The sequence below is a fragment of the Stomoxys calcitrans genome, chromosome 2 (assembly GCF_963082655.1).
Source record: "Stomoxys calcitrans chromosome 2, idStoCalc2.1, whole genome shotgun sequence".
Classification (NCBI taxonomy): domain Eukaryota; kingdom Metazoa; phylum Arthropoda; class Insecta; order Diptera; family Muscidae; genus Stomoxys; species Stomoxys calcitrans.
This window is the reverse complement of record NC_081553.1, coordinates 9,830,831-9,848,914: the sequence shown is the minus strand read 5'-3', so window position 1 is coordinate 9,848,914 and position 18,084 is coordinate 9,830,831. Positions and strand designations below refer to the sequence as shown.

At 32.9% G+C, this 18,084-nt stretch overlaps 1 protein-coding gene across 39 annotated transcripts in view; it reads left to right on the top strand.

Moving 5' to 3' along the window:
- Positions 1-18,084, top strand: part of LOC106083984 (calcium-activated potassium channel slowpoke) — a 223,715-nt gene that overhangs the window by 100,404 nt on the left and 105,227 nt on the right. For 4 of the 39 annotated variants that reach the window (XM_013247401.2, XM_013247424.2, XM_059362217.1 and 1 more), the window contains exon 8: positions 6,838-6,929. The exons of the other annotated variants lie outside the window; for them this stretch is intronic. In XM_013247401.2, the coding sequence (XP_013102855.1) occupies positions 6,838-6,929 (92 nt within the window). The remainder of the gene's footprint in view (positions 1-6,837; positions 6,930-18,084) is intronic. 39 annotated transcript variants of the gene reach the window in all.

Here is an 18,084-nt window from a genome sequence, read left to right as displayed (position 1 = left end):
ATTGGCGAAGGATGTCGAAGGGCCTAGGAAAACTCACTGTCCCAAATTTCAGCAAAATCGGATAATAAATGTGGCTTTTATGGGTCTAAGATCCTAAATCGAAGGATCGGTCTATATGGCAGCTATATCCAAAACTGGACCGATCTGGGCCAAATTGGCGAAGGATGTCGAAGGGCGTAAGACAACTTACTGTCCGAAATGTCAGCAAAATCGGATAACAAATGTGGCTTTTATGGGTCTAAGCCCCTAAATCGGAAGATCGGTCTATATGGCAGCTATATCCAAAACTGGACCGATCTGGGCCAAATTGGCGAAGGATGTCGAAGGGCCTTAGAAAACTCACTCTCCCAAATTTCAGCAAAATCGGATAATAAATGTGGCTTTTATGGGCCTAAGACCCTAAATCGGCGAATCGGTCTATATGGAGGCTATATCTAGATATTGTCCGATTTGGCCCATCTTCGAACTTAACCTGCTTATGGACAAAAAAAGAATCTGTGCAAGATTTCAGCTCAATATCTCAATTTTTGAAGACTGTAGCGTGATTTCAACAGACAGACTGACAGACGGACGGACATGTCTAGATCGTCTTAGACTTTTACGCTGATCAAGAATATATATACTTTATATATATTCTTGCAAACGGAATGACAAAATGAATATACCCCCATCCTTCGGTGGTGGGTATAAAAAAACCTATATTCCATATAGGCCGTTCTACGATTCCAACTGACCTACATCAATAAATATTGGTGTAAACTTTCAAGTCGATAGGTATAGACGTTCCACGGCTTTCACGAATAAATATTCTTCTCAAGATCTTATATTTTGAGAAAGTTAATATATTAAATCTAAAGCATTAGTGTAAAGGGTCTTAGGTTACCTGATTAGCTTTTGGGCATTATTAGGTCTATAAGCTTTTGGTCATCATCAAAGTTTGGTTCATTGTTTTTGCATTACATACAAAATCCGAATCACAAGAAAAAGCTTCAAAATATATATCGTATAGTGTCTGAGATGTATTCATATAAAATAGGCTTGCTACAAAGCTTTTAGTTTAACCTCTTTAGTGCTTTAGCACATCAACTGTTGTGATTATATTTATGCATTTAGCTCTGAGAAAAGCTTTCTCTTGGCACACATATCTAAACCAAAATAAATGTTATAATAAAATAATACAAATTAAAGTAAATAACATAGCTTAGTCGAGCTTAAAACTGAGCTTAATGTATAATTTAAACACATGATTACATTGATTATTAATTGGTACATTGAGGATTAATTGGTCCTATTCTCTATATCTTTTTCGATTCAAATGTAATTTGGCTTTTCTCAAATATTCCTCTTTTTAACACCAAAATATCTCAGTGTTGTAATTTGATAATTAAATGAAAAGAAATCCCTAAATTTAAAATCGTACACATTAGAGTTTTTTCCTCCCTCATAAAATTAACTGTTTTGTTTTCAACGCATAACTAACTACCAGCCATTCTACATTAACGTCTATTTATTGCGCTACTGCTAATTGTGTTTCCTCTACACCCAATTGTGTTATTTTTCTTTAATTCTTTTATAAAAAAAATTACAATACATAAAAAATTTATCTGAACCATACTCCTCGTACATGAAAAAAAAATCCATAACTCCACCGTATTGTCTCGTATCAAATGTATTATTTTCTACTACAATATTCGTAAATTTTAGTGCTGAACTCAAGATTAGAGTTATTTACGTACGTACGAACAGCAGTAAAAAGAGAAAAAAAATTGCATAAAATCCACAAGAGTGGAATCGAAATACAAAACAAACGATAAAGGTCACGCATTAACGCATTATTTGAAGGTTTTCGTAACTGTCTCCTTTCACATAGAGAACTACATACCTGATAAGTAGGGCAACTTCTTTTACTTTTGCGTTTATCAGTCTCATGTTTTACAACTCATTTAGTTAATGGTTTCGTTTTGTTTTCCTTTTGTATTGGTATTAATAATTACTAAAATCAAAATTTTTCCCTTACTTGTGTTTATATTTAGACATTTATTATTTTGAATATATGGCTCAAAAATATTGCTCAAGGTGAATTAAACCAAATATCGAGAACACATCTATTCTTAAATCATTAAGACGGTATGAACTCAGTACACAATTTCCTACTTTTCTCCAAACTATTGTAAATCTTAACTACTTCTCGATTTAACACGTCGAAAATCTTTCAATGACTGAGTAAAAACAATAACAATTTTCTTGCTTCTAAATGTAGACAATTGTTTTGTACTATACATAATTGTACTTTGACAATTGGCAATTGACAGGGTATTTTCATTAGTTCCACATATAATAAATTATCACTTTGTATATTCTGATCGCTCATTACAGTGATGTGATGAGCTCCATTATAAAGTGACACGACAATTCCAATAAAAAATTAGTTGATCTTTAATGGAATGAAAATGCAAATTTTGCCCATGAACATTCCACTAAGGAACAGGAGCAATCTTCTAACATATCAATGAGTGTAGTCCGATTCAACTTTAAGCTCAATGATAAGGAGCCTCCTTTTTATAACCGAGTCCGTATAGCGTGCCGCAGTGCGACACCTCTTTGGAGAGAAGTTTTACATGGCATAGTAACTCACAAATGTTGCCAACATTAGGAGGGGAAAACCACCGCTGAAAATTTCTTCTGGTGGTCTCGCCAGGATTCGAGCCCAGACGTGGCCTCCGATCTGTAATAGAATACAAGTTTAAAACTGTGAAATTGAATCAAGTGTTAATCAATGCACCAAAGTTCCAAACTTCTCTTTCTTCTCGGCCAAAACTATTTTAGCATATTCTTTGCATTACGTTAAGAAAATAGATTCATTCGAAATATCAATAAAATTGATTGAACAATATAGAATTGTTGAACGCCATTTCAGTAGGCCTTAACAAAAACGATTGGAACATAAATTCGTGAGTGAAAGTCAGACTTGCTCACGAATTGTTAATGCCTCAACTTTTATATGGCTTGGAGATATCGTCAGGAACGTTTGACTATAATCTTCTTACACTGAAACGGGTGATGAATGCAGTAGCCAGGTTTGCATATAATGTACGTGTTCGTGACCACATTTCAGGGTATGTCAAAACCTTTTTGGGAACTTCTTTTGACCATTTTATTGATCTACGAAATATTTTACTCTTTTACAAAGCTATAAAAAGTGGAACACCGGTAACACTGCGTAGATACTTCAATTTTTCTCGCTCGAGTAGGAGTACTCAGATAAACTTGCCCTCGTATATTTAGATCTGTTTTCGAAAGACCAGGTGTTGGAATGTATTGCCCGCCGAGTTAAGAATCTTTTCATACTCGAATAATGTTTTTCGCTTAAAACTTATTAACTTCTATTCTACAGATCAAACTTAGTGTTGTTGCTTGAATCTTTTTGTATTGCTAACATGAGTATAGAACAAAGGTAACAAAGATATAGAAATATCCCTTTCATACAAAATTTAACCCAATTGAAACAAAAATTGTGTCTTAAGGATTCAAGAATTAGATCGCATCGCATGCTAACTCACCAGCCCAACGACGTAAAATCAACGGCACCACCATGATATTTTCATTTACAGGTAGTGGCAGTTGCCTAACAACAAAATATTGAGTGCACTATCTGTCAAAATCAATGATAAGTGCAACTCTGATTTTGTGTATGTCACAAGTTCGCGCCATTTTTCGTTGTTTGTGTATGCTATTTCTTAACTATAATACACACACTCAGCCAAAACTCGTTGACAGATAGTGCACTTCGCGAAAAAAAAGTTGTACTCAGCTGTTTACGGTACACTACCTGTTAATTATATCATGGGTACAACTCTATAGGTGATAATAATGCAAATTGTCACGAGGCTGTCAAACTTCTGTCTAATGTCTTAGTATTTTGACACTCAAGTTTCTCTATGACACTCAGGTTGTTACCGGATAGTTTTTTTTTTTAGTTTCAATCATATCGTTATTTAAAAAGACATATGGACATGTCAAGTGTTATATTAGTGGTTTGTAGGACAAAATTAAACATGAGCAAACCTGCACTTCGTATTGAGATTTATGGTATTTTGTCCTTTGTTGTCTTAAGCCACAAGGGCGCTTTTCCACTGAATCTTATTTTTCAGCGGAAACATCTTTTTTATTTAATTGCTCTGCAACCCTAGTTCAATGAAGCTTCTAACCTCTTTCGGGGGATAACTCAACTTTTACGAAGGACCAATGTTAAGGCCTGGTTATGATCTCGTTGATGTACTGTAAATGTAGAATAAATATATCGTAAATGTAAACAAGCATTTAAGGCCTGGTTATGCTCTCGTAAACATACCGTAAATGTAGGAAAGCGTGTCAGCTGTTTGATTTTGCTTTGTGAAAACACATGCAAACGATTACCGAACATATGTCGACCGTAACCGGAAAGTAGAATTCAGTAAAAACAAAATTTTCCGTTACGGAAGTTGGAAGAAATTTCAAAGCCAAAAATTTATGTTAAGAAAACTTCTATTGCTCTATTCTTTGATTTGTCTGTTTAAGGATGAATGGGTAGCCCACCACGAAAAGGTGGCCAGTCTGTGAAAAGTATTTGAAAAAGTGAGAAATATGGGATAACAAGAAACTACAAACTACATTTGATTTGTGGAGATGAGGATGAGTTATAGACGGTTGAGCACTTATTGTGCAGAATTACGGCTAAACGAATACCTTTTATATGCCTAAATTATCTTCAGGCACATAGTTCTTGGCTTGGCTTTAAATGGCAGTTTAGAGGGAACCCTCCAGCCCGTCAGCCCGCTGTGTATAACATAAAATTGGTCTTTCTAGTAGCTATATCTAAAAACAAACCGATCTGAACCATATACGACACGGATGTCGAAAAACCTAACATAAGTCAATGTGTCACATTTTAGTGAAATCGGATTATAAATCCGCCTTTATGGGGCCAAGACTTTAAACCGAGATATCGGTCTATATGGCAGCTATATTCAAATCTTGACCGATTTGGGCCAAAATGAAGAAGAATGTCGAAGGGCCTAAAACAACTCACTGTCCCATATTTCGAAGAAATCGAACAATAAATAGGCCTTTTATGGGCCCAAAACCTTAATTCGAGAGATCGGTCTATATGGCAGCTATATTCAAATCTGGACCGATCTGGGCCAAATTGCATCAAGATATAGTCCGATATAGCCCATCTTCGAGCTTAACCAGATGGACGGACACGGCTAGATCGTCTTAGATTTTTACGCAGATCACGAATATATGTACTTTATAGGGTCGGAAATGAATATTTTGATGTGTTGCAAACGGAATAACAAAATGCATATACCCGCATCCTTCGGTGGTGGGTATAAAAATCTTTCGGTTCGGCAGAAAATGTGTTGTTGTAAATAGCATTAACGGTTTTCCTAGATTGCGATTTCGTCTGATACCAACCAGGCTCATCAATATTCTTCTTGTAGCCCAGTAAGAAGGATAACAACTACACTTGATATATTTCTGCTAATAGATTAGTATAACCCTCCATCCGATGGTGGTGGGAAAAAAAGGCAATTTACATTCCAAATGTTCTCTTGACATGGAACCTCCGTTTAAGCCTAAGAAAGAAATCTTGAGCAATTAGTTTTATATCAACCTTAAAGTCTATTCGCCTTGTTCTGGTTTTCCAATAGGCAAAATGCAAAAAATTATATTCGCCATATATGTCATGACTTTTTCTTCCCACATTTGAGTTTGTTTTTAATTCTGATTAAATCATACTTTTCACCATCACTATGGCAAGGTTAGCAATACATAAGACTAAAAAAATCTTAAGATTTGGAACATGAGAATTTCCTAATGACAGTTTCTTCACCATTGAGCAATATTTCCCCCTTTAATTTTTCGTTTTTCCGAAAATGCCATTAAGCTTTTTAGTTTTTTTTTTTTTTTTGAGTTTTGTAATATAATTCCAAAATAAAGTAGAATAATTAATGCCATATTATTTTGCTTTAAGAATATTTGTAGATAGATTTGGCGAAAGTGTTTCAAAAGTAAGATTACAAAACAAAATAAAAACATGTTGTAAAGTAATCTTGAATTAATCAAATAGACTGTATTGTAATATATATATTATATTTATTCCTTATACTATATGTCCTTTTGAAACTACGTCAAACGAGCTAATGACATTTGAGTGAATGAGCAAAGAGATACTTGGGCCATTGAGTCGAAGCGAATGGAATCGAATCATTGGTTGAGTGAGTGCAAGTGTGTGAGATGGTGTATATGAGTGAGTGTGGGTGGGGTGGGTGGGAGTGCGCGGGCATGGATGAGTGAAGTGTATAGGTATTATTAACCTCTATCCTTTTTGATTTTGGTCCCTTTTTCAAAGAAATTTCTACGTGTGCAAAGGCAGTGTTTTATTGTATATAGTATAGAATATATAAAAGCTTTTTTTGTGATAACTACAATACAACAATAATAATAATTGATTATAAATAATTTCATAGAAGAGAGGTCCTAATAAGGAGGTTTAAAAAAGGTCTTGTATATAGAAAGGTTAGACAACGTAACAAGAACATGAAAGTATATGTGTGTATATATATATACGTTTCTCCTTGTTTTGCCAAAGAGTTTTTTAGAAGAAAAAGACAGCAATGACAAACAAACTTTTAACTATGCTAACCATATTTTCTTTAATATAAACATAATAGAAAGAAAAGTCTATCACTATTCTACTGTTAAATACTACAAATACAACTATAACTTTAACTACTATATATAAAAAAAAATATATATATATATATATGTGTGTATGCATCAATCGATATATAGGCTGTGTTCGCTAGTTGGATACCAGAAATCACAGAACTGGCTGCCCAAAGAAGCAAATATGGTGGAACATATAGCAAGGATCCTAGAAAAAGGTACACACCATACATACAAACAAACAAACAAACAAAACAAAACAAAACAACAAATTCCACCACAACCACCACCAAAAAATTAAAAAAAAATCAATTACCAACCAACAAGCAGCTGTACCGCCTTTTTCTCTAAAGAAAAAATAACAAACAGAAAAATTTAAATAATAATCAATACAACAACTATTCACATACTCTATCTCTCTCGTATGGTTTTAAAGACTTACTTACACACCCCAAAATACATCATTAATTTTTTTTTGATTTTTCTATTATTACAAACAAATTTCTTTGTTCAAGGTGTATGGCATTTGGGAGTGGTCCTTGGACCATTTTCCTTGCAAATACTTTTTTAATTTTATTTTACCTTTTTGTTAAATTTTGTGCGTTTTTTTTTTGGTTTTTCTTTAATTTTTTTGAATTATTTGAAATGTCTTCCTCCGCAATGATTGCATATTCAAACATTTGATATTCATTTATTTGTGAAGATTTGTTTATTATTATTTTTTATATGAGTTTCTCACACGATTTTCTTTCTATTGTCTAAAAGTTCAGATATGGTTTTTTGATCAAAATGTTTTGTTGATGAAAAAAGAAAATTTTGAAATGAAAAAACAAGAACTAAAGGCTTAAAATTCGTAAACTGTAATGATTTGTTTTATGTATAATCAAAATTCCTATAAATAATTGGTTAAAGTGCAAACTTGAGAACAAAAAACAAAAAAATCGAAAAAGGCATTGATTTCTTGGCGGCATGTGTGTTGTGTTATTATATTTTTGTTAAAAAAAATATACAAAAATAAACAAACAATAAAAAATACCATTAACATTAACTCTAGGGTTACTAGAAAAGAAATTTGATTTCCCATAATTATTAGTTTTTGTCCTTTTGATTACATTATTTGAGCGGTGTTATATGTACTTAATATGCAATTGAATCGGAACTTAGAAACTTCTTTTGCTGGTGGTTATACATTCTTCTGTAAATCACTTTCCGAACACTCACCACCACTTGGCTTTGAGACCCGTATTTTTTCCCATTAACTTTTGTTTGTCCTGAGCAAGTCTGGAAAAGGGAAGAAACGTTTTTTTTATTAATCTTTTGTTTAGTTTATGCGATTTAAATATGTTTTGTTTTTGTATTCTTTTTGCTATTTTGATATATGAAAAAATATACATACATAGTTTTTCTTAACTCATGTGATTTAAAAAGGAAAATCTTATTAAAGTTTATTCCTCCATACTTTGCATGTTTAAAAACTTTTTTGTTTTACTTTACTTAAGTAGCTTCTTGTTTTTTTGTTCAAACTTAAAAGATCATCCTAAAGATTTTTTTCTAATATTTTTTTTTTTATTTATTTGCCATATATTGTTGAAGACCTTTCTCTCTGTCTTTTTTTGAACTCCTTCATTCTTAAGTAATTTACAGAAGTATTTTTGGAAAACTTTGCATTAAAAAAAAATATATATAAAATAATAAAAGCAACAAAAACAAACATGTTACCACAGAAATCGATGAATCGATTTTTCAAATTAAAAAACAAAACATAATAATAATAATCTTTAACATAGAAATTTTTAGAGAATCATTTGAAGACTCTTCGTATTAGATAAAATGAAACATTTTGATTGAAAAAGCGACATCTACAATTGCTTTGGCCCTTAATCCTCCTGCTACTTTTACAACAACAACTACTACTGTTCCTTTATCAAAATATATCAGTTTGTACGCCTAGTAAAGAAAACCCCTCTCTTTTTTATCTCGCAGAATGCAGATTAAAGTAGTACAACAACAAAAAAATGAATCCCCAAAAACATTACTTTGTATTTTTTGAAAGAGAATAAAAGCAGCAACTGATTTTGAATTATTTTCTTCTTTTTCCAAATAACCAACAGCGAGGTTTGCCTTTTGTGTAAAGCTAAACTAATTATAGATTTCCAGCACTTTTGTTTTAAACATAAAAAAAATACTAGAAAACTAAAGCATAGATTTTTCTCAACAAATGTTACAAGAAAAAAATCATGAGCCTAAAGTGTTTGTGATTTTTTTTTTTCAAACATCTGTCCACCCATTGAGTGGGTATTAGAACGAAACTCGAAATGAAAAATCAATTGTTTGATTTTATGCAATTCCCAAGACGTTTTCTGTTTGCATTTAAGTTGGAACATTTGCGATTTTTCGTTATTTCCTCTTGCGTTCATTCAAGCTTATGTTGTGTTTTCAAATTTTGAATTTCCGTTACATTTAGCAGTTGATTACTAACCTTTCCTCTCCCCGCCCCTAATGTTGCTCTTGTGTTTACACATTGTTATCTATTACGTTTTTCCGTTTTACTTACTTGAAACCCAAATGAATAAAAACAACCAAATTCATGCTGTAGTTGCGTTTTTTTGAAAATTATAAATTTACAAAAAAAAAAACAATAAACAAAAATAAATAAAAGAAACGTTCGTTCGATTGTTCGTTTTGTTTGGTTACCAATTTTAAGAACGTACTTATTACTACTCCATAGCTTAATGTTTTACTTTTTTCGTTCCGTTTTGTTTCCTTAACATTATCATTTCCTTTCTGGTAACTCATAACTTTAGTTCAACAAGTTTTTATATTTCCTCAAAACAAAAAACCCAAATTTCTTTTGGCAATTTTAACAATCAATCAATCACCGTTTAAAAGTAATCAAAAATAAATGATACTTAAAAAAAATACTTAATTATATTTCAAAATTAATGCCACTTTAAAAGTTTTGTTTGCTTGCACAGACTGTATGCCGCAGCCACGCATATTTTCCAAAATAAAAAAAGAAACCAAAAACAAATAAAAAGAATAAAAATACACAAAAACTCCCACCACCTATTGTTTCTCATCATCCAATTAAATCAGTCAAACAATCAATCAATCTATCAATATATTTGTATATATACAAATACAATTTAGGTCGTACATGCATATATTTTTTATTACATTTCGTATTTAACATATCATCACTTTTATAAGTAGTTGGCGTTTCTTGAATAAAAATTTTTGCCCATTTTCTGTTGAATTAATCTAAACAAACCACACACACACAACGAGTCCGGAGTTGATGATATCTATCTGAAGAATATAATTCAAATATTAGTACCAAATAAGAAAACAAAAAAACACATCCAACCATAACGCTACAAATCTATAGACAATATAAATATGCTATATCTCTTCTACAATATCTCTCCCGTAACCAAAAGACACTCGCATAAGAAAATCATTTAGACTTTAAAACTGTCTTTTTTTGATTTATTTGAAAGTTTCCACACATGTCCCCAAGAAATCGCAGCCTTTGCTCTTAAGATTGAAACCAAATACAAAACATTGTATATATCTATTTTGTTATTAGATAAAAGCCTTTAGTTTGAATATTTTTGAAAATAAATAAAATAAAAGACCATATATTATATTGAAAATACAGCATGTTTTCTACAGTTAATGAAAGTTAATGAACCATAGCAATTTTAATTTAAACAATAGCGTATACAAATAAATCGATTCTTCAACAATATTTGTTTACAAAATACAACATTCGAATGGAAAAATCATTTTGTAAGCTATAATCTGACAACCCAGCAATGGAAATTGCAGAATCTTCAAACCAGCATTTTAGGTACTTTTGCACTTTATATATAGAATATAACGTATAATTTTTTTTTTTCTACTATATACAGCGGTCAAAAAAAGTATTCATCATTCAATGTTTTTTTTTAATAAGTCTACAAAAGACAATTGGAATAAAAACATATTAAACTAATGATGCAGTAGTGCTTGTGTGATATATATGTACACAATTTCATTGTTTTTAAAGAAAAAAATAGTATTTATTGGAACAAAAAGGGCCATTTTACAGCTGAACACAAAAAATTAAACAAAAAAAGTATTCATCATTGCAAAAAAACAAAAAAATAAATAACATAATTTAAAAAAATTAATACTTTGTTATTCGACCACCGCGTCTTATAACTTCTTTTAAACGGTTTGACATCGATTGGACTAATTTAGCGGTTATATTTTGGTCTATATTAGTCCATTCCTCCATTATCACCTGTTGCATTTGACTCTTGCTCGAAAAATTGCGCGTTCTCAATTTGCGTTCGAGATGTTCCCAAAGATGTTCAATTGGGTTCAAGTCGGGACTTTGAGGAGGAGTTTTAATGACTTTGGGGCAGTTATACAGCATCCACATCTTGGTATTTAAAGCAGAATGTTTGGGGTCATTATCTTGATAATATTGAAAGTTATTACCAAGCCCAAGTTTTACAGCACTATCTTTTAAATTCCTCTTTAAAATGTCAATGTAATACTTATGATCCATTACTCCATTAATAATTTCAAGATTTCCCGCTCCTGAAGCCGCCATACACCCCCAAACCATTAAACCACCTCCACCATGTTTTACAGTAGCAACTGTGTTTCGTTCTTCAAGCTCTGTATTTGGTTTTCTGTACACTATGACCTTTCCATCGCACCCAAAAAGATTAAACTTGCTCTCGTCTGCAAAAATGACTGTTTTCCAAAATGATTCGGGCTGTTTTACATACATTTTTGCGAAGTTTAGCCTTTTCACTCGGTTTATTTTATTTATAAAGGGCTTCTTACGTGCAGTTCTTCCTCTGTAACTATGCCTTTTGAGTGTATTTCGAATTGTTTGTGTAGTAACTTCCTTCCCTAAATATTCCATAGTGTTTTTACGATGAATGGTCGCATTTGTCTTCGGAGTTTTTTGAACTTGCCGCACTAGCCAACGCACATCCCCAACTGAAAGTGCTTTTGGTCGACCAGATCTTGGTTTATTGTCAACAGTTTTCGTTTCTGTCCACTTTCTGATGATGGATTGTATAGTAGATCGTGGTCTATTTAATATTTCACTGATAGTTTTTTGAGTTAAACCATTCCTGTGGTGTTTTATTATCAAAACTTTTACCTCATCAGAAACCTCGTTTTGCTTACGACCCATTTTGACAAAAACTATATTTTCAATGAAATTAAATATTTGCTGTCAAGGGCAAAGCCTCCTTTACTAAATAAAACAGAAAAGGGGGATTCCCAAATAATATTTGAATTTGACTTTGATGATAGCACATCAATGATGAATACTTTTTTTGTTCTGTTTTTGGTGTTATTATATAAAATTGCATTTTTTGCGCTAATTAAATTTATTTTTTGAATTTATTTTAAAACATATTACGAAAAATAAACTATTGCATAAAACTGCATTATTTGTTTACATTAAATTTTCTTCAATTACCCAAAATAAGTGAATTTATTATCAATTTTGCTAATGATGAATACTTTTTTTGACCGCTGTATCTTGTTTTGTACATTCATGTTGTATATGTTAACACAGTACGTGAAGGTTGCACATTTACTCGAATTTTAAGGATTACTCAATTGCCCGTTCATCAAACAGTATCAATTGAGACATTAAAATCAATTGTAATCAAAACGTAGAAATAAAACCAGTAAGGAAAGGCCAAAGTCGGGCGGAGCCAACTATATAAATAATACCCTACACCACCTGGTGTACTTTTTGGTAGTACTTTTTTATATGTCGAACTTATCTCGAAATCTAGTCAGACTTTAATTTGGATACCTATTGAAATAACAAATAGAACCTTGTAAGATTTTCCTACGATAGGACAACAAATTTAGATTTCCACATCCTTAAAAGGCCATATCGGATAAAATATTTAATGGGAGTTATATTGAAACCTTTGCCAATTTTGATGACACATATTGGGACGCGAAATAGAACATCTCACGCTCTATATTGTGGAGATGTGGCCAAAATTGCGGCTTTTACTGCCTTAAAAAGTCCATATCGGATTAAATATACACATTGGAGCTATATCTAAATCACGACCGATTTAGTGAAATTTTGGTCACATATTAGGACGCCAAATAGAACATCTCATCTCAAAATCGGCCGAAAATTGTGGTTTCTACAGGCTAAAATCTATTTCGGATGAAATATATATCGGGGACCTATATTTAAATCTAAACCGATCTAAACCGAATTTTATGAAATTTTGCACACGTATTAAGACGTCAAATAAAACACCTCGTACCATATCTTGTTCAGATCGGACTAAAAAAGTGGCTTCTACAGCCTTAAAAGGCCATATCGGACTAAAATTATATATGGGAACTATGTCTTAATCTAGACCGTTTTATATAAAATTTTGCAGTCGCATTGGGACTTTAAATAAAACAACTGACGCTAGATTTTGTAGAAATCGGGCCAAAATTGTGCCTACTACAGAGCCTCTAAAGTCCAAATCGGATGAAAAATGTATTGGGTTGCCCAAAAAGTAATTGCGGATTTTTCATATAGTCGGCGTTGAAAAATTTTTTCACAGCTTGTGACTCTGTTATTGCATTCTTTCCTCTGTCAGTTATCAGCTGTTACTTTTAGTTTGCTTTAGAAAAAAAGTGTAAAAAAAGTATATTTGATTAAAGTTCATTCTAAATTTTATTAAAAATGCATTTACTTTCTTTTAAAAAATCCGCAATTACTTTTTGGGCAACCCAATATGTATATGGGAGGTATATCTAAATCTGAACATATGAGGACGTTGAATACCAAAATTGTAGCTGCTACAGCCTTAAAATTCAATATCAGATGAAAGATGAATATATATATATATATCTAAATCTGAACCGATTTTGTTCAAAATCAATAGCGTTCGTCGTTTGGCCAAAAAGAGACTTGTGCAAAATTTCATGGAATTGGAGCTATATCTAAATCACAACCGATTTAAGTGAAATTTTGGGCACATATTAAAACGTCAAATAAAACGTCTGATGCAAAATCGGATGAAAATTGTGTTTCTACATATCGGGGACCTATATCTAAATCTGAACCGATTTTTATAAAATTTTGCACACATATGAGGACGTCGAATAAAACACCCCATTCCAAATTTTGTAAAGATTGTGGCTGCTACAGCCTTAAAAGGCCATATCGTATGAAAGATATATATGGGAGCTATATCTAAATCTGAACCGATTTTTATGAAATTTTGAAATCGTATTGAAACTTAAAAAAAAAAACACTTCGTGAAAAAAAAACACCTCATGCCATATTTGGTTAAGATCGGATCAAAATTTTGGCTGCTACAGCCTTAAAACTCAATATCGAATGAAAGATATATATGGGAGCTATATCTAAATTTGAACCGATTTTTATGAAATTTTGAAGTCGTTTTGAAACTTCAAAGAAAACTAATTTTGTAAAGATTCGACCAAAATTGTGGCTTCTTTAGCCTTTAAAGGCCATATCGTATGAAAGATATATATGACAGCTATATCTAAATCTGAACCGATCTTTATGAAATTTTGAACACATATGAAGGCGTCAAATAGAGCCTCATGCCAAATTTGGTAAAGATCGGATCAAAATTGTGGCTGTTACATCCCTAAAACTCAATGTCGGATGAAAGATATATATGGGAGTTATATATAAATCTGAACCGACTTTGTTCAAAATCAATAGCGTTCGTGCTTGGGCCAAAGAAGATACTAGCGTAAAATTTCATGACAATCGGATAATAAATGAGACCTGTAATGTGATCACAAGAATACATGGACAGACGGACATAGCTAAATCGAATCAGTAGGTGATTCTAAGTCGATCAATGGTCCAGCTCTTCGCCTTCTAAGCGTTGCAAACAAATGCACAAAGCCATTATACTCGCGATAAATGCGACTTTTATGGGCGCAAGACCTTAAATCGAAAGATCGGTCTATATGGCAGTTATATCCAAATCTGAACCAATCTGAGCCATATTACAGAAGTATATCGAGGGGCTTAACTTAACTCACTGTCAGAAATTTCAGCGACATCGGACAATAAATGTGCCTTTTATTGGCCCAAAACTTTAAATCGAGAGATCAGTCTATATGACAGCTATATCCAAATCTGGACCGATCTGGGCCAACTTGAAGAAGAATGTCAGATGCCTAACACAACTCACTGTCCCAAATATCAGCAAAATCGGATAATAAATATGGCTTTTATGAGCCTAAGGCCCTAAATGGGCGGATCGGTCTATATGGGGGCTATATCAAGATATAGTATGATATAGCTCATATTCGAACTTAAACTGCTTATGGACAAAAAAAAAGAATCTGTGCAAAGTTTCGGCTCAATATCTCTATTTTTAAAGACTGTAGCGTGATTTCAACAGACAGACGGACGGACATGGCTAGATCGTCTTAGATTTTTACGATGATCAAGAATATTTATACTTTATAGGGTCGGAAGTGGATATTTCAATGTGTTGCAAACGGAATGAGTGGTGGGTATAAAAATTCCTCACCGAAAAATTCCCAAAATTTGCTGCGAATCCCCAAGTCAAAAATTTAGTCCCCATTTTCAAAAATAAGTCCCCAATTTGGGGAGAAAAACCCAAGACTGGCACTACTGGTTCTATCTCCCTTCCTTTTTCTTATCTTATTTTAATTGGCGATCTTTTCCGTTAGACTTCTTATCCGTTCTGCTCGTTCGCAGATGACAGCGACCTCTATCATTCGAATGCATTCGATCGCATGTCGAGTCTTTGAGAGATTGATGGATCGGATTATGAACCATGCACTCTGATGGTCATTTTTAAGTGCGGTCGAATGCATAGAAAAGATTTTCATGCACGGAAAAAACAGTACGGTTTGTTGTCACACAAAGGATTCGCTGAAAACATAACAATCGTCAATATCTATCGATTGTATAGATATTGTCCAGTCAGAGGCTCTAATGTTCTGGACCTGAAGTTACAATGTTATGTACTTAAGACAAAACATGTATTGAAAGTGCCGAGAGAAGCATGCAAGTGCTTAAGCTTTCTCAGGCAGTGTAAGAAATATTGCACTTCCTTCGATCTTCGCAATAAACTACACTACGTACATCAGACCAAAGATGGAGTATAACTCGCATGTATGGGCAGTGGCTTCAAGATCCTTGTTGGCGTTATTGGACCGGGTACAGAGGCGAGTGATGAGGTTGATTGGAGAGAGTAGAGTATCCAACTCTATTGTTTCTCTTCATCAGCTTGTGTCTTAACTTTTCGATGAATTATTAAGCTCGAGGTCAATATTGTTTTTTATTTTAAAAATATTTTGTCTTTCTTCGGTTGGCATCATCAGATTAGACATTAAGCAACAAAGTGTATAAGTAATTGGACTCAAAATCTGAAAAAGTTTACATAATCAAAATCTTACAGAGTTACAATAATCAAACGTTTTACAAACACGGCATTTTATAAAGAACTTACAACTTTTACATCTTCATAGCCCTGCCTCATGATGATTAAGTAAAATTTAACATATTAGGTGATTCGTAAAAAAAACCTCGCACACGAGGTTTCACAAAAATTTAATTTCAAACTGGTATGTGCGTGACGTTTTTCCTAATTTAATGAATTAGGTGTAATTTTAGTATTTAGTAGACAAAAGTTCATTTATTCATGCAACTGGAAATATTTTTTGAGAAAAAATCAAAAAGTCATCACTCAAGGTCCTAAAAGGAATTTAAAAAAATAAAATAAAATCTTCACAATTTGTGTTTGTTTCAATTTCGAGACGAGCTCAATGATCGGAGATTGCAAATGGAAAATAAAAGCCAAAGATAGCCACACACACCAACCACTATGGGACACGTTTCGTCTTTGGTTGGAAGACTTTTCAACCATATTAGGTGTGATGGCTTCAAGGGCCGTGCGTTGGTATGTTGTATTTGAATCGTATTAATTGCGAAAACGCATCTATGTACAAATTACCACATTAACCACGCTCGACAACCCTGTCTATTAGCTGTACTTTTCCCAATGCATGTATTTTTGTGTAATGACAGGTTTTTTTTCCGTGGCAATTACACTTCTTCCGTACTACACATGATTTCGTTCATCTGTTGGAAGTTGTTGAAGTTGATGGCTTCGAACGCTAAGACAACGGCTCTTGCTGTTGCTCCGTGTGCCCAGGTTCGAATCCCGGCCGGGCTCTGCCGAATTTTTTCAAATTTCAAGTTTTTTGCCTGTCAGGGCGAAGATCATTAATTTTTACAATTTTTGTTTGTTTCTCTCTCGAGACGAGCTCAATGATCGGAGATTGCAAATGGAAAAGGAAAGCCAAAGCCCAACCACTATGGGACGCGTTTCGACTTTGATTAGAAGACTTTTCAACCATATCAGGTGTGATAGCTTCAAGGACCGTGCCTTCACTCTAATGAACAAAGTCCTAAACGAACTTGCCGGGTAGAAACGTAAAGTAGGCAAAGAATCCTTTTGAATACTTATTAGGGTGATGACTTTTATACAACTTAGTTTCCCTGTATCTTTCTTTCTTTTGTTTTTGTGAAGATTTTTTTTTTATTTTTCATTTACAATCGGAGATTGGTGTATATATATTTGGTAGGTTTTGGGGTGGGCACCTAGGTACCTCTCTAGGTACCCCATCCGTAATCGGGATACCAAATTTTTGTTTGTAGATTTCTATAAGAGAGCGCACAAAATTCCGCTTAAATCGCACCACCCATCTCCGAGATCTGGCTTTTCTGAAATACCCCTTTCAGATATCAAAAAATGTTGTACCCTATTTTCACCACGGGATAATCTGTGAAAATTTCAAGCAGTTCTTCACAGTTCTTTACATCAATCTTAATGTTTATTCTCTTTTCTTGCTGTACATTTATGATGTGAAGCATCACAAATGCTTGCTAAAGTTCTACTTTCATTGTAATAGGGCAACTATAGCAAAAGTTGTTAACAAAAAGGTCGAATAAAACTTATTAACATCTTGTGATTTCTCAAATGGGTTAAAAATTCTGCCTCAACCCAAGTTTACCGAAACAACTAACAATCAAAAAACATACAGAAAGAATGGTTTTACATTGAGGTGTTTATATTGTAATCCTTTTGAAAGAAAGGTTTAAATTTTGTTCTTAAAATATTGTTGTAATTTGAATCGATAAATGATATTCAAATATCGTCTAGTTATTATTTGAAATGCAAAATAAATTATTACGGGTAAACTTTTTTTCCACTTTCATTACCTGTAGAAAACTGAAAGCTCATACATTAATGGCAATTAAAATTTTTCTTCCGTTTAACTATGTTTTTTTGTTTTTTTAATTTTAAT